The 19,199-nt window shown below is 35.5% G+C and overlaps 1 protein-coding gene across 1 annotated transcript; it reads right to left on the bottom strand.

Moving 5' to 3' along the window:
• Positions 1–586: 586 nt before the first annotated feature.
• Positions 587–18,752, bottom strand: LOC126968084 (cation-dependent mannose-6-phosphate receptor-like). The gene is made up of 5 exons (XM_050812899.1): positions 18,286–18,752; positions 17,019–17,164; positions 15,560–15,638; positions 14,594–14,803; positions 587–10,209 (listed from the first exon to the last, which is right to left on the bottom strand). Exons 1-5 carry the CDS (start codon positions 18,583–18,585, stop codon positions 10,114–10,116), a joined length of 831 nt encoding a protein of 276 aa, XP_050668856.1. The 5' UTR covers positions 18,586–18,752; the 3' UTR covers positions 587–10,113.
• Positions 18,753–19,199: the final 447 nt, after the last annotated feature.

The raw sequence follows: 19,199 nt of genomic DNA on the forward strand, positions 1-19,199 counted from the left end.
AACGTTCCTCAATTTATTGCAGTTTTAGGATGCAAGCGCACACCGTCACGCAAATTCGACACACGGACATAAGCTGGTCAAACACACCATTTGTATAATACTTCAGCTACCAAGCCTCTTGCAACTCACATGTCAACTGAACCAATTTCAATTCTAATACAAATTTAAAAAAAAATCTCTCCAATTGTTTAAAAATAATTTAATGATAATTAATTAAACGTTATTTCAGTAAATTATGTGGCACAAAAATATTTTCATTGGCTGTATTTAATACATTCTTTAATACAATATTGTTTCTCCTACATACGTAATAGGACGAGGAATAAATTATTTAAGGATTTTTGTTTAATTACGCCAAAGAAATAACTTATTGGGTGCGTAAATACACACTTTATTAAGCACTAGGAACGAGACACTGATGAAAATTTTATTACCTTCTTTTCTAGATTTCTATGACGTGACCTCATGCCAGTACATCTCGATTAGATCGCGGAATGTTCGCCCAGGTGTCCATCAACACTTCCCTCCACATTAATATAAACAATAAAGTAGTAATTCTCTTTAAATGTCTCAAATAAAACATCAATTAATATCAACACATTCACTTTATTTATAAGTTATAAGATTTTACAATTTGCACATAAAAGTCAAAAGTATGATAAAATCCACTTTTATTTTAAATGAGATTACAAAAAATACGAAAATAGATATTATTCAGTACATTTTATCGAAATACAAATCATTAATCAGTAATAACATATGTCTGTACGATATGTTTAATACATCAAAAATAAATTACAGTAATTTCTTTGATCAGGGCGAGTATTACACATTACGTTCAACGCTACTAGCCCTAGAAAGGTCTAATATACCTGTGCGATCAATAACACTATATAAAAACGTTTAGATGATTTTAAACACGCATGGAGTATTTAACAGCACTGTTGTATTGTATGTATAAACACACACGATGTGTTTTAGCATTTAATACTTTTAACTGATTAAAACGCGTGTGATAACTGAATTTTCATATTTAGTCTTGGCGTGAAGGTTACGATTTTATTATTTGTTTACTTAACCCACTGTTGTTGTTAATGTGATATAAATAATTTGTTATTTCTTTAAAGTGATAACCCTCACTTCTGGGATTAATTACACAAATTAAACTTGAAAACTAAATTAATTTGTATAAATAATAGATGTAATTGTAACTTTTACGAAAAGACCTATTGGAAAAATTTTGTTATAATTTTAAACATTTTGTTTATACAAATACAATTCAATTTTTAATAAAATGGCAAGAACACAAAAATCTAAAACAATACTCCAAATGGAATACAAAACCAGGTTTTGAGCAACAGAATATATCACAAACTAACTAATATCGGACGGGAAGGATTTGGAACTAAAGATAAACATTTTAAAAACAAAACAATTCAATGAAAACAATAATATGACTTACGCTATTTTAACACGTGCTAAATATAAACTAATGATTACATACAATGAGGTGAACAAAACAGTCTAAGTTACATTATTCATTATTTCTACGATACCATTTAATATTATGAATATAAAATCGGATAATAATAATAAAATGCCACGTATACAGCGGCAACCCTAATGGCTATATTTCAGCAGGACGGTGGCGCCTCGGCCGTGTACCGCTACCAATAAAATACATACAGGTTGGTTTTTTGAGAAGGGCGGTGCTGGCTACTGGAAGCCGGAAACTACGAAACTTAGAGAAAAGTCGTGAAAGGAGTCATGCCCTCGAATTATAAGAAACAAACAACTGCATATTTATGAATGAATGGTGATAAGGATCAATCTTTGCAAATATATGTATTACTAAAACAGCATTGTGTATTAGGGTCTTTAACCACCTTCCAAAGAATATTAGAGAGGCGCCTAAAACATTAATGCATAAAAAAATTAAATTATGGCTAATAGATAAATGCTTTTATAGTTTAAAATAATTCTTTAACCAAAAATAATAGTATTAAATGTAATTTTTTGAGAGGTACCTACAAACTAATGTTTATTTAATATTATATTATAATTGGAACTATGTAATGTTTATTAGTGACGTATAAATATAAAAATTCCAATATTGACAATCAAATATTTGTATGCCGATATATTGGCGAATTGTGCTGTACACCAATTAATTGTTAACAACTATGTTACAACGATTCATACAAATACATCATTTCATTTCATTTCAACAGAGTCCATTGGTTCAATAATACAGGGTGTATTTTTGTTTGAAAAATAATTTGGGTCGATTTCCGTCAAAAGTTTAAGAAATTTTAAAAAACTAAATATGTAGTTGTTGGTTTCTTATAAATCGAGGGCTGCATATTATAGAGTTACTGACCTTTTATTGGGTGGCGCGACCAGTTCGTTATGACTCTGGTGTCTAGTTTGGTAGTTTACGGACACCATGGTAGTGCGACTGTTTGCGTCACCATGATCTACCGGTGAAATATAGCCCTAAGGTTAAAGCAGGCGGTGCGTTTGTTTTAACCGCCAGATACCAAGGGGCGCCAAAATACCAAATGCGAAAAACAATTTCCAGCGAAAAATATATTTTTGTGATATATCTGACGGAGAACGTCACCGACATCTTTTTTTAATGAAAATAAGGAACGAGACGAGCAGGACGTTCAACTGATGGTAATTAATACGCCCTACCCATTACAATGCAGTGCCGCTCAGGATTCTTGAAAAATTCTGAGCGGCACTACGATTGCGCTCGTCACCTTGAGACATAAGATGTTAAGTCTCATTTGCCGAGTAATTTGCCTGAAACACAGTAATGCTTACACATTACTGCTTCACGGCAGAAATAGGCACCGTTGTGGTACCGCCATCCTGTGCAAAGGTGGTAAAAACATCGAATAAGTAGCCGGAAGTGGTAGTGATCATCCAAACGAGTGTTGTAATGTTGTACTGAATTTCATTACAACACTGGTTTGGATGATGTACCTTATGGTTATTAGGACATTGGGTGTTTTATTGTTGGCAATAAGCTAACTGTTTCAGAATCCTTAATAAAGGATTTAAAGCATGGGTTGTAGATAAAATGTATTTAACAGTCAACCTGCTTCCACGGCACATGCAACAGAGCCGAAATATCGCTGGTTTATAAGTTCACATCTGTTACAATTAATAATTACACATCAGACAGTTTATCTGCAAAGAATTACTTTACCATTGGAGCTTTTACCATCACCTAATCATTATCATTAAGATCTTATAAGTATTTTATAAATTATGTTATGCCCGTCAAGACTAGCTGTACTTGAAGAATACTTATTAAATTATGGGAAAATAAGTTAATTAAGTAATCTGATTAACTTAATTTCGATGACATTCAAATGTCTATCAACAAAAATAATTAAAACACAATTACAAAAAATTGTCTCCATTACTTAATTACATAGAATTGTATTTATACTTTATTTTGATAAATAGTAATTTATTTAATATAACAAAATTACCAAATTATAGAAAAATGTTTGCGATTTCACGGAATAATAAAGGTAGTTAAAATTGTGATATGAAATATTGTAGATGTATTTTTAAGTTTATTTACTTAGCTTATAAAAATAGTTTATGTACCGTTTAGAGTATGATGTAGTAATTTATCAGTTCACATAATATATAAGTAGTCTAAGAGGCCTACTATACACATAAAGATTTATTAATAATACATAATATATATAATATCAATATTATTGGCACTTTGACCATAGTATAATGCTAAAGATACATTAAAAATAGTGACACGAAGATGCCCAGGTTAAAACATATCTAGGTCTACACCATAGAATAACGTAGACAGAACATGAGACAAAAGCATGCGAGAGAAAAAAACATCTCGAACGGAGATATATCAAGATAGCAAAGGAAAGCTTTCTTGTTACTGTAACCGATTTTGATAGAAAAATCGTAAACAGTCAGCAACGCTTGGAATTAATTTGTTGGTAATTGAAATAATAAACTACTAGCTAACGCACACATTTATTGTTGACCTCGACTACCATGTCACTTATTGTGGTATGCACTCTCATTCTTCAGAAGTCAAGAATGAGATGGGGAACCATTCTCCAGGAACTGTCACCTGGCGAATGTAAAGGATGCATACAGAGCAAATCGCTAACATATTTGGGACAAAGGTTCAGGGTCTAAAGAGAAACTCGACTCTCACAACAACCATCAACTTAGCTGGATCGGCAGATGGAGATGATAGATGTACAGGAGGCGACCTGAACCTAGGCGCATACCATTGGTCTGGTGTAGTGAGAGTTGCAAAAGTCACGATTAGGCTAAGTGACTTCGTAGGTACTTACCGTATCGCAGATGATAAGGCTGTATCTTCAACTGGTCTTACTTGTAAGTACAGGATATTGTATGGATGCTTATGATGGTCTTATCACCTGGGATGTGTTGTCTGAAGAACAATGCTCCAAAGACTCATATATAGTACTCTACAGAGGGAGGGCTGCTAAGGTGACGATTAAATCTACAGATAGACACCGTGATGCCTACACTATGTACTCGGTCAAGGACGGAAAGTTTCTAGCCACTCTACTAGACAAAGGGACAAAGACTATTTGTGGCATCACTATGTCTGTCACTGATCATTCTAAACTCTCAGTACAAGAGGTCCATAACGGTCTTTATTACTTCCGTCAGGACCCGATATCTGCCAAGAATATGGACATCTTCTTATACGTAAACGCGAAATTCACACACATAGAAAATCATATGCGCTGAGAGATGAGCAAGACCTTAGTTAAGGAGCAATGTGAAACACGGAGATCATTGTTGCATACACAGCTCTCTATTGCAACAATAGACCCAGTCAAGTTCGCGTATACCTATAAACAAGAGCCAGGATATTCTGCAGTAGTGATGGGTGAGCAAGTCCATCTAATCAAATGTAGACCAGTGTATGTGTCAGCTCGAGAGACTCAAGGATGTTTTAAAGAACTTCCAATCAACTATACTGGGTCATCGATGTTCATGTCACCTAGGTCTCATATAATTCAGAAAACAGGAACTCCAATATCATGCTCGGTGTTGATGAAACCAGCATATAAACTCTCTGGCATTTGGTTTTCATCACAAAGCAGACTCTCAAAGTCGTCTGAACCATCACTACTGTCTCCTGTATCCGAAACTACTCGGATATACACAGATGCAGGAGCACTGGCAACGAAGGGAATCTACTCATCTAAAGATCTTGATACCTTACGAGCACAACTAATGTACCCTTCAGAGAGACGTGCTATTACCCAAACTGTCTCTTCGATGATCAACCAGGACTCATACATTTCTAATACATCCATCTTCAGTAAGTTGTTGAATAAAGAGGCTGTAGAGGTTTCATTCAAGGAATTCATGCATTATACATGGAACCAATTTGTCTCGTTTGGTAGTTTATTTTCTGGGATATTTGGGATAATGTTTCTACTTAAAGTCAATAAATGGCTATTTGACACCGTAGTACACTCGAGGGGGTTATACGAGGTTTATGGTTGTAGCTGGCACATAATAGCCTCCATTTGGGATGCAGCTACAACGTACTTGTTGTCACCTGTAAGAGTATCTCGTGCCCAAAAGCCTAAAGAACAAGACCCTGATGACGATGTAGAGACAGTTGTTGTGACTCATAAGCCCAAGTCTCTTTATCCAGCTCTCAACAACGACAATGCCTCTGCACCAAGCTGCGACATAATAGCTTCTACTCTAGATCGATCAGACGATACAAATCATAAGAGTACGAGATCGTATTCACAATTCTTACGGTCTAACAACACTGTGTAAACAATCTGTATTATAATACTCTACGGATAAGGATAGGTGATTAAAGATCTGCCATATGGATTAGTTAGCCAGTAAGTCATAAATGATATCTTCTGCATTTACCCTAGTTACTTAAGTTTGGATTCTAGTATGTAGCTTGTTTAAAAAAAAAGTGGCATGTGAATGAGACATTCGAAAAGGTTAGCAACAAGCACCCTCTTACACCCTGCCCTAAACATACGAGGGGTGGCTGATATAAAATCTACTTTGTTAAAGAAAGTTTTGAAAATCGAACTGGCCACTGCAAAATCATATTCTATATTTATTCCTTTTTCAAAATTATGTATGACGCTTATTTTTTTTCGCTTGCTTTTGTTTTTTTTGCGCGGCTTTGATTTCACCATGTCGAAAGAAAATTGTAAAATGATGAAATTTGAGCATCGAGCAGTGATTAAATTCCTAAGTAAAGAAGGAAATACGCCTACGCAGATCAGAGAGCGCATGTTAAAGGTGTTTGGTGATTCAAGTCCTTCTGAATTCGTCATAAAGTTTTGGTCGAAGCAATTTAAACATGGCCGTGAGAGCCTGGAAGACGACCCACGTAGTGGAAGGCCAATTTCTGCTGTTACCGCAGATAATGTTGAAAAGGTGAAGAACCTGATTCTTGCAGATCGGCGAATCAAGCAGTGGGAGATAGCCAGAGATGTGGGCATTAGCAAGGAACGAGTTCATGAAATTATTCACGAACATTTGGGCATGTCCAAGGTGAGCGCGCGTTGGGTCCCTAGAATGTTGATCCCCTTTGACAAACAAAGGCGAGTAGAATGTTGTCAGGCATTTCTAGACCTGGTCAAAGGTAAAGAAGAAGAGACTATCTCTCGAATTGTGACCTGTGATGAAACTTGGATTCGCCAGTGGGATCCGGAAAGCAAACAAGAATCAATGCAAAGGGAATTTAAAGGAGAAAAGCCGCCAAGGAAGTTCAAGGTTCGGGCGTCGGCTGGAAAACTAATGGCCACCGTATTTTGGGATGTCGAAGGGATTTTGATGATAGATTATTTGCCTAAAAATACAACAATGAATGCTGAATATTATGCAAACTTGCTTGACCAGCTTCGTGAACAAATCAAAGAAAAGCGGAGAGGCAAACTCAGCAAAGGTGTTCTGATTTTACAAGACAATGCTCCTGTACACACAGCCTTAACGGCGAGGTCAGCCCTGAGCAAAAACGGCTTCACAGAAATTAACCATCCACCTTATAGTCCAGATCTGGCTCCCTGTGACTATTTCTTATTCAAAGATTTAAAGAAAAAATTGAGGGGTCGCAGATTTTCGACGGACGAAGAAATGAGGAGGCTGTGACTGACCATTTTGTCGAGCAAAATAAAAATTACTATTATAACGGCATGATGTCACTTATTTGCAAATGTCATAAGTGTATTTCACTTGCAGGAGACTATATAGAAAAATAAAAAAAAAACTAGCCATCAAAGTCTTTTCTTTCATAGTTAGGTAGATTACTTATCAGCCTCCCCTCGTACCTGGATATCAGGTAAGACCTGGAAACTCATACAAGATAGGAAGGAGCTTTAAAGCCGTGGGTTATCAGATCCAGCAGACAGAGTAAAGTACTCGAAGCTTTCTAGAATTATCCAAAGACAATGTCGGCATGAAAAAAACAATTTTGTTGAGCGCATCTGTAAAGAAGTAGAGGAGCATATGCGTTCAGATCACAAAGCTCGGACCTCTTCAAGAAGGTAAAACTGCTGACAATAGAGTGCAGGCTTAGAGGCTGTGACGAGGAGATGGCGTAACTACTGTGAGAATCTTTATAGAAACTCACATGAATATAGCTCACCACAAGATACAACAAATTGGTGCGAGTTAACGCTGGAACCACCCATCCTTGAATCAGAGATCACGGCCGCTATAGACGCGCTCAAATACAGGAAGGCCCCCGGTCTAGATCGTGTTACATCGGAAATAATAAAAGTCATGGTTCCTACAGCTGTAAAAGTCCTACACAGAATTTGCGACAACATCTGGCGAACTGGAAGATGGACTAAGTCGATCATATTACCACTCCATAAAAAGGGATCCACTTCTAAGTGCGATAATTATAGAACCCTTGCATTGACATCACATGCCAGCAAAGTGATGTTACATATCATAAATAACAGGATTCGACACTTTCTTAATTGGCAAATTCCACAGGAACAGGCGGGTTTTGTAAACGGCAAAGGAACCCGCGAGCAAATTCTAAGCATTCGCCAACTGGTCGAAAAGGCCTACGAGTTCAACACACCCACCATCTTTTGCTTTATCGACTACAGTAAAGCCTTTGACTGTGTTGTATGGTCAGACCTATGGAAGGTACTTAGTGAACTGGGAGTACCTCAACACCTCGTTGCCCTTATCCGCTCTCTATACCTGGACAATCAAGGAATGGTCAAGGTCGAGAACTGCACATCAGAGCATTTCAGTTTCGGTAAAGGGGTAAGACAGGGATGCATCCTGTCTCCAATTCTCTTTAACGCCTATGGTGAGTACATAATCAGGCAGGCATATGAAGGTTGGGAGGGTGGAGTCACAATTGGTGGCACTAAAATAACAAACCTCCGCTACGCAAATGATACCACACTCCTTGCTGCAAGTGAAACTGAGATGGTGAACCTCCTGGCCCGGATTGAGAACATCCGTTTACTGTTGGGTCTAAAAATCAATCATAGAAAAACCAAAGTAATGATAGTGGATCGTACCAACAGCCTTGAACTTACGGGAACACTAAACCTTGAAATCGTGAGTGACTTCGTCTATTTAGGGTCTAACATTAGTAATACAGGATCATGCGAAAAAGAAATAAGGAGACGTATAGGGATGGCCAAAAATGCAATGTCCCAGATGCACAAGATATGGAGAGACCGTAACATCACGCGAAAAACTAAAACCAAATTGGTGACTTCGCTGGTTTTCTCCATATTTAGGTATGGAGCGGTGACCTGGACACTGAAAAAGGCCGACAGAGACCGAATAGACGACTTTGAAATGTGGTACCGCCTTTCGCACCAACGTGTCTATTCTAAGAGCACTTAACGTCAAAACTAGACTTTCCACAATATGCAATCGTAGGATGCTGAAATTCTTTGGACATATTGCTCGTAAAGAGGGTCATAATCTGGAACAGCTGATGGTGACAGGCAAGGTAGATGGCAGGCGTTCCAGAGGACGCAGTCCCACGAGATGGTCGGACCAAATACGATCTGCTCTAAACATCAACTTCCATGATGCCCTTCATAAGGCCAAGGATCGCAGCAGATGGAGGGGAATCGTACGGGAGAAACTGATGCAGCGGGGGAGTCACGACCCCCAGTAATGAGGAAAACGTCGCGAGTAGGAGGAGCTAACGCACACACTGACAATTCAAAATTGGTCAGTCATCATCCCGCTAGTAAATTCTTTGTCTATGGTCTACAAAAATCATATGCTCTGTGATTTTTCCGTTTCAAGATTTTTGTATGAAGGAGTCACTACAAAGTAGTTATACAGTGAAATAAACTTCATAGTGGCTAATGCATCACGTTAGCAAGCAGGGTGTGCTAACAGCCGATAATAAATTCGGATATATATCAACAAAAAGAAAAAAAGAGGCAATTTTTCCAATCTGTTCAAACTTTCAAAACGATAAGGTAAAATTAGAAAATATTAGCGTGCTTACAAGATGTTTATTATATTTATATGTAACTAATTTAATGTTTATTCTAATGTCTTTAAACTTATGTCTCATTGTGTTATAAAAAAGTAAAATAAAATAGAGTCATTACAAAATATCAATTGATATATTAAATCCGCAAAATATGAAAATATCCGACTTGCCACCGTAAAGCCTGCAACAGGTATTTGTTCCAAAGTTAGCTCGAAATAAAAAAAATAGAGCTTATATATAGACAGAGATATAGAAGTTTAATATTGAAAAAATTGCTTATATATAAATTTAGGCAATAGTCAATTTTTCTAGACAAACAGTTATTAATTTTTTCAACTAAAAGATATCTTAAGTTTTTTTGTAGATATAGTTTTTGATAAAATATAGATATTAAAAGGGTTGGAGATAAAAGTGTAGTTTATTATTAATTCGAATCGAGCTTTGTTTTAAACAAGTAAGAAAGACACGTTATTATCTTTAGGGAAACATTTACTTTTACATTTTCATACAGTCTAGAAGAACTGACTTAGAAGCTACAGGTTCTACATAATTAGAACGAGGTGACCTTCAGAAATTGGGTCGTCAGTCTGGTGTTATATGCTGTCGTAGCTGTTGGGGTCCGGTGACGTAACAGGGCCAGCTCCACGTGCCGGCAGCTTGAACCCGTTCAGTGTGAACACCCAACCATCCTGAAATAAAGCACAGAATTTTACACTCCCAGCACATTAAATTCAATGTCAAAAATATTTTATTGAGATAAAATCAAAAGATTGCCCGTCAACGTCAATCACCAAAAATATAATTCAAATAAGTACATGTTAATTATACAAAAGTTTTAACGTATATATTTTAAAAATAATGCAATCAAGTAAAACAATACGAGGCTGACCCATAAAAAAAATTAACTATAAAACTATTCAAAACCACATTGTTTTTAAGTATTACAGAGAAAATACATATAAAGTCACCCACAAGAAACCATGTAAGGTTTATCCGTGGGGACGAGATCGCTCTTAATTACTAACATTATTATATTAAATTCTTATACTAATTATATTAACACGCCTTATATATATATAATTACATTAAAAATTGTTTGGTTAAGAAATACTTTGCCTTTTTCGGTTTTTTTCTCAATACTTTGTACAACGTTTGCTGGCAAACCATTTAGTGTGTCTGGCAATAAATACTCCCATTTCCGCCTACCATATGCATTGTTACATTTAGGTAATATGTATGTGTTTAGGTAGGACAGAATACGGAGGTGTGGTTGCCGTGACCGTCTTATTAAAGCTTTAATGTTTGAGATTTCTTCCATTATAACAGAGGTTTTTATCTTATCGTAGACATTTACAATTCTGCAAAATTTAAACAAACCCATTTCGCTATTTTTATATTTCTTTCTAATGTGTTGCGGTACTATAGTTTTTAATATTTTAAGTTGTAATTTGTAAATGTTCTCAATGTAACTGTTATAAGTTCGACCGTAACTACTCAAGCAATAATTAATTATCGACTCTGCTAGTTCCATATAGATAAGCCTAAGAGTTCTATAGGGTGACTTATATTTTAAAATATACAACTTGCCGAGTACTGATCTTAGCCTAGCGCAGACACTGTCAATATGAGATTATTGATGACGATTATCTATAGTCCCAAATACGTATGCTTATCTACTACTACTGCACTGGCAATGTGTACGCGCATGATGGAGACAGTGGTGGTCATGAGCAACAATGATTGGACGGAATGTTGACTTGTTATGTGAACTGTGTATGTGCAGCATTTTAGTTTTTGTTGCATTTATAACAAGTCCAACATCATGCGCCCATTTCCTTAACGAATCGAAGTTACGTTGCATTATTTGTTGTAGTTTATCTGGACTTTTATGAGCAGCTTATAAACAAGTATCGCCGCAAACTGGTATACAGATATTCCCTCGAAAATATTGCACATGTCATTTACAAAAATTAAGTACTCAGTCGGTCCTAGATTTGAGCCTTGAGCTGTGCCCTCTTCGGTTAATATTTTTTCACTAACTACGTCACCTATTTTGACGGATGGATATCAGTTGGTATGATAGTGCTGAAACCACTTTAAAAGCGGACCTTGTATACCATTTTGATTTAGCTTCTCATATAAAATATTATGTCTAATCGTCTCGAATGCCTTACTGAAATCTACCAGAACAACTAGCACATGCTGCCTGGCGTCCAGGTGTCCATAATACCGTTTACGTAATCTTCAATACTGTAATAAGCCGTCGACGTAAGTCTGCGTTTAATAAAAGATTTAAATTTATTTATTGATATGGTTATTTATTGTAATGACTTTCTTAATACTTTATTTATTAATTACTTTGACTATAAGGTATTTCTTATGGGCCTTGTAGCCTGAATTAAATGATTTATTATTATTATTATTATTAATGATACCACAGATTGGGAATGGAGCGACCGCCCCCAGGTTGTTAAATAATAACTTTTATTGTACGATACAATGTAATCATTGTAACCATATTATTTTTATAAAAAAAAGCCCGCTGAGTTTTCTTGCACCCGTTCTTCTCAGGTCTGAGGCTTAGTACTTTTTCGAATAGATTTTGACTTTCAATCATATCCTCATATCAAAGTGATATCATATCCTATTTTGAATAGAAATATTTGAATTTCAGTTTGTACTAACATCGCAGTGACAGTCCGATTAACCTGAGTCAAGCTATATAAAAAAACGCAACATCTTATACTATATAAACAAGACACAAATAAATCATGTCAAGTTGGGTACAAATCACTGGATCAAGCGAACCACAAGTACCACATGTCATTTGGGCAACGATATATTCTTAGATTATGGATTGGTGCTGCGCTCCAACTAGATACCGCACTACCTAAGAACAATAGATTCTTTATTACGGCTACTATTAGATGCTTGTATGCGTGGCAACATGACACTCATTTTTTTATGGAAAAGGAAGACAAACGAGCGTACGGGTTTTACACCTGTTTGTTAAGTGAACACCGCCGTCCAGAATCTCTTGCAACACCAGAGGAATCGCAGGAGCGTTGCCGGCCTTTAAGGAGGGTGTACGGGCTTTTTTTGAAAGTACCCATGTCGTATAGTCCCGGAAACACCGCACAAGGAAGCTCATTCCACATTTTTGTAGTACGTGGAAAGAAGCTCCTTAAAAACCGCACTGTGGAGGATCACCACACATCCAGATGCAATACTCAATGGCATCTTTCAAATTGATTTTCAATTGATTTGACAAATGATTAAGCTGCAAATGTTTCTTGCTACTTCTTCTCATTAAAGCTCAACCTTTTGCAAAGTGGTGGTAAATGTAAAATAAAATGAAACAAATAATGGTGACGACGAACAAGTTCTATATTTAGTAAATGGGTAAGATCAGCCTAATATATGCCAATAACCATCAGCTAGTCTTTCATCTGTTAGTAAATATTTTATGAACCATAAACAATACTGGAGAGATCATATTTTGTCAGCCTCCATATTATAATTTTGTGAATATATAAATATTACTAGCTGACCCAGCAAACGTTGTATTGCCGATATTAAAATCGCGATACAAAAGTAACTGTTAATCGTAGATGGGTGAAAATTTGAAGTTGTATGTACTTTTTAATGCTGTCTCATAATCAAACAAATTTAAAAAAAAATGTCAAAAAAATTTAAAAAAAAAATCGTGTGGACCACCCTTACATTTAGGGGGATGAAAAATAGATGTTGTCCGATTCTCAGACCTACCCAATATGCACTCAAAATTTCATGAGAATCGGTCAAGCCGTTTCGGAGGAGTTCGGTCCCGCACACCGTGACACGAGAGTTTTATGTATTAGATGTACATGTATTGATCTATTGTGCAACATTCAGTTCAGTGATCACTTGGAAGAGAAGGCGTAATTGGCCTCTAAAAAGCTTGAAGTATTCAGTAAAATCATCCACAAATGAAGTACATGAATATTGTAAGTGATAACCCCTGCTTTGCCCTGCCAGCATCATTACTGCGCTCGTCACTTCGAGACTTAATAATTGTTATGGTAAACTTTATTAACCCAGTAAATTCACTAGCTTACCACTCCTTTGCACAGGAAGCCGGCTAGACTATGGATACCACAACGGCGCCTATTTCTGCCGTGAAGCAGTAATGTGTAAACATTACTAAGTTACGATCTGGAGAGCGCCGTAGCTAGTGAAATTATTGGGCAAATGAGACTTAACATCTTATGTCTCAAGGTGACGAGCGCAATTGTAGTAATTGTACTCATAATTTTTGGGTTTTTCAAGAATCCTGAGTGGCACAGCATTGTAATGGGTAGGGTGTATCAATAACCATCAGCTGAACGTCCTGCTCGTCTCATCCCTTATTTTCATAAAAAAAAAAGCTATGGCACCCTTATGACCAAATCAATAACTTTTACGCTTTAATGTTCTATGGCAGAACTAGCTGGAATCCAGTGTGAACCCTAACTCTGGTAAGTAATAAATTTTTAGCTTAATGTTAAGGATATTCATTATTTGTTTATATAATGAAATAAAATTACAAAATGTATGTCACTGTCCCTATCAGTGACATCATACTGTTTTGCAATAAAAATATGTGACACTAATAAAGAAGACAATTCTTAAATCAATAATAACAATAATCTCAATTGTTACAAATATAAATTTAATAATTATCAACATTCTGTAAATGAATATCAAAATATACAGACACAAGTGCTTCATCGTGAATGGCTACAATGAGATCCTTGACTAGGGACTACTTTGTAGGTCAAATACCTCATCATCATCATAATTTCAGCCGGAAGACGTCTACTGCTGGACAAAGGCCTCCCCCAAAGATCACCATGACGATCGGTCTTGAGCTGCCTTCATCAAACCTATTCCGGCGATCTTGACCAGATTGTCGATCCATCTTTGGTTCTCCTACGGATCTCCTCATTTCTGATTCGATATTGTAGGGAAAATACTTATTCTCACACAATTTTATGTTGCAATATGTTCCTATTATAGCAAATATTAAGAATTATAAATCAGGGTGATGCTCACCTTAACTAGATTTGGCAAATCTGTCCAAAATGCTAAATTGGGAACAACTTCAAGTCCTGTCGCTCCTCTCAATAATTTATTGACGCACACACCCAGGACTATGTAGAATATAACACACGAGAAGAATATTATCAATAGAGTTGAACCGAGTGATCTGGATAACTCTTCTATCTGAGTCAAACATGCATATCTTGAGTAGAATGATAATACCTGGAAGAAGCAATAAGTTGAAGGTCTGTTCAAACTGAGGCGATAACGCGCAGGACACGTTTTAGAGCAATTCGCTCGCTCATTTAGCCTCTCAAACTGACGCTACTTCCCGCGTGTAGTTTCTGCTTCTTCAGTGGAGAAACTATTGTCTATTGATTTCGAAGATGAAGTTTCACTGTTGTTAGCAGTAGCAGAAGAAGTATCACAAGCAACAGTTCCATATTTAACGGCATTGTGTGACTCTTGTTTCGCTTCAACTTGAGCGACTACTCGCGTCGATTTGAACACGTCCATACAATTTGACACAATCGGCGCGAGCGACTTCCGTCCCGCGTCCCTCGCGATAATAGCCACAGTTTGAACAGAGTTTAACTTGGAAGACATTTCTATTTAGGACACAGTATTAAGTTTTCTCTATTACTAAGGCAGCCATGTCATTTAGAGCTTTTCCTTTACAAATTTTATGCACTATTAATCACACAAAACTAGTTGTCATCCTATTAAGATATTACATCATTTAATTTTATAATAGTATAAATTTGTACTCGGAGAGTTTCACAACCCGTCTCTCTCTCTCACAGCTCCATTTGTTCCCGAAGCAATGGTAATGTTGACTTAGATTAGAAGAATTCCAAGGGAATCATTTTGATAAAACAGATGCCTTTATACTTTCAAGATAACATCATAATTCTCCATGCCGATATTATTCTTAAGAGACTCACATGAAATGACCTAAATATAGTTTAGCATACTTACAATTTTTTGTGGATCACTCAGTGAAATAACATTTAACTCTCCATCAGTTTGAGCACATACTAACATAACTATTGTGGACCTGAAATGTGGAAACAAGATTTTTATAGATTTTTTAATTAAGTAGCAGAACTAGCTGGAATCCAGTGTGAACCCTAACTCTGGTAAGTAATAAATTTTTAGCTTAATGTTAAGGATATTCATTATTTGTTTATATAATGAAATAAAATTACAAAATGTATGTCACTAAATAACATTTAACTCTCCATCAGTTTGAGCACATACTAACACAACTATTGTGGACCTGAAATGTGGAAACAAGATTTTTATAGATTTTTTAATTAAGTAGCATAATAAGCCAAGTAAATTGTGGGGCTATAATGTTTTTTTAATTGGCTGGCTAATGTTTTGTTCAGAGTCATGGATGTTTATAAGTATTTATGTATGTTTAAGTTTTTTTTAATGAAAATAAGACACGAGATGAGCAGGACGTTCAGCTGCCCATTACAACGCAATGCCGCTCAGGATTCTTGAAGAACCCAAAATTTCTGAGCGGCACCACAATTACGCTAAGCTGTGTTAAATCTCATTTGCCCAGTAATTTCACTAGCTATGGCTCCCTTTAGACCAAAACACAGTAATGTTTACACATTACTACTTCACATACAGACATAAATAGTCGCCGTTGTGGTACCCATAATCTAGCTGGCATCCTGTTCAAAGGAACCTCCCACTGGTATCTATATATAGTAAGTGTATTGTATTAAATATATCATTATCACCCATAGTACAGGGTATGCCTAGTTTGGGACAAGATAATTGGTGTAAAATTGTGGCAATATTATTATTATTAATACATTGTTCTATCTTAAAAATCATTCACATAGAATATTACAAATATATGAAATTGATATCAAAATAGTGTTGCTACAAATAAATCATCTTAAAAGCAAACTATTCTTAACAATCCTTTTTTTCTTACTAAGAAACCAGATATCATTCTGTTAAAATATGTCTATAAAATCTATGTACGCATACTGTTTAATCTACATCATTCCTTTAGTCTTTGTCAGAGTATAGACAATGCATACTTTATAGAGTCTGTTCTCTCTTTGCCCTTCATCGTAATGGAAGCTACACGAAGATCACAAAACTCTTGTTAAGTTATAATTAAAAATACATCTTGCATAAAAACAGTTTACTAATTTCAATCCTAATATGTTCTATATAATAACCACTGAAGCAGGTTTATTTGATAGTGGACTCTATTTGCGCCATGCAATTAATGTGCACAAAGACAATGAAAATATATCACTCCAAGAATTCCATGAACATAGACTGGTACAAATAATTTACTTGATGTTCAGGGTGATGAGGGTAGTAATAAGTAAAATTTTTTTTTTCAAATCTCAATCCTCTGTTCCCTATACAAGCTAATAATAAAGTAAATGAAATAACTCACGAAGGAGGATTCATATAGATAATAGATTTTCCATCTGAACTGAATTGAGAAAAGTTTGAGCTTCCCATGTATTCATAAATTCCACCATCAGTAACATATCCACTTATAATTTTGTTGAAATTAAATGTGTCCACTTGACGACAGATCTAAAGAATAAAAGAGAAAAATTTATATTTGGTAGGTACCAATCATTTGGTTTTATATATATAAGTTATTTCAACTGAAAACTATCTAAATAAAATAAATTAATAGTAATTGTAGCATTTATAATAAAATATTGTACTTGATTAATATTTATTATTTAAACAAAACAAATCTTATAACTATATTTACAATACTATGACACACACAGAATGGACCCATGCTAGTGGTCTAATTGCGGAAACAGGAGCCCTTATACCATACCATACAACGACTACATAAAATTAAAACTATCATTATGTGGAAGTGTACCAAGAATAATGGCAGCATTACCATGTTGTATAGCAAGGCTGATCCATTGACCAAAATAACTGCCAGCGCTTGGGTTTCCAGTAGCCTTATTGAGGCGCGAAGATAGTATTTTGAACACGCCTCTGGGCCCCACTGGCCAAGTGTCTCGCCACCAAACGGCACAAAGATGTATGACTCAATGAGACCAACATATTTGTGACACTTGCTTACTTGTGTGGTCTATGAACACCACCCAACCATCCAAGAAAATGACAGTAGCATGGCTAATAACAATTATAGCACGAGGCCTGTCTCACTCCCTGTATAGTTATTGAAATCGTATGTACATGTGGCGGCCTCTACAGAGTAAGGCAGCCAGTCGGGACTCACCAGCAAGCACACATATGTGCTTTATTTATATATTTTAAAAATAAAGAAAAATAAAAAAATCAATGCATATTAAAGGTCATTGCAATCAAAATTAAATTTTTTTGAGCTTCCTAAAGATGGTAAAACAATCTTATTTAAAGTGGTTATTATTTTAATGAAATGACCATTCATGATAACTTCCTATTTATTTCCTATATACTATTACACCTTTTGTGTGGCCGCAAAGGTCCCTATTTCTATAACTTTTTTGCGGAGTGAGACTTCAGTACATGTACTATTATATCTTTTCCACAACTAAGAAAGATGTATTTAAGTGACTTAAAAAATAAATAATACCAACTTCATAGTTCGCACTAAATTGCAGTTATGCAAATGTGAAAATAGTTTACATTTTTTGTATGAATTTGAATTTTAAAATAAAACAAGAAAGAGATTGATCACTTACTGCTAAAGGGATTCCACAACTATCAGTCGTTTTAGTACTATTTACAACTGGCTTTGCGTCTATACAAGGATGATAATAGTAGGTACTAAGTTCATACTGTGTTCCCTCCGACTTTAAGTCAAATGTATTAGTTGAGTAGAATGCTGCATTAGCTAACGGTGATAAATTAATGCCTGTACCATTTGAGAATTCGCAAGAACAAGGACCTTTTTTGACACACACATCTTGTGCGCTCACAATATTTGTATTAAACGTTATACAAAATAGCACAATGCCAAAGATACACAGTTTTGATTCCATTATTCCGTAAAGATGCAATTAGTTTGATGTCATTAAAAATGTTAACGACAAACAGTGATCGTGAAACTAAGTCGCAATAGTTATTATTAATTCTCCTATTTCCTATAATTTATATAGTTAAATAATTCACCCACAATAAATTCAAAAATAAATGTAATCGAAATCAAAAGTCAAACAATACAAAGTACAAACATGTCATAAATGATATTTTTTTAAGATTTCATGGCCTGGGAAACGTGATGATTGGTAAGAGAAATGTCGCTACCAGGTTTCAATGTGGTTCAGGACAACCAGTGCTCGAAATTTAATTAAAAAATGACTTACTGTGCATTGAAAGGGAGTCACAAAGCCTCTTATAATAAAAATTATGATAAGAAAATCACATTTCACACCTAAATACTATTATTTCACCACTTTTAATTTAAGCTCATTCGTTCATCAAAACAGCAATACATTTTGTAAACAAAACAGACGCCATTAAGAAAATATATTGCCAGCTATGAAAGTACTATATACCCCGAGTTTAACCGCTGGGATAGCTTTTTGTGTTTATTGGTAGATATTGATTGGGGGCTATAATGTACGACACCATATGATGTTATAAGTATTCAAAG

This window comes from Leptidea sinapis, chromosome 14 (genome assembly GCF_905404315.1).
Source record: "Leptidea sinapis chromosome 14, ilLepSina1.1, whole genome shotgun sequence".
Taxonomy (NCBI): Eukaryota; Metazoa; Arthropoda; class Insecta; order Lepidoptera; family Pieridae; genus Leptidea; species Leptidea sinapis.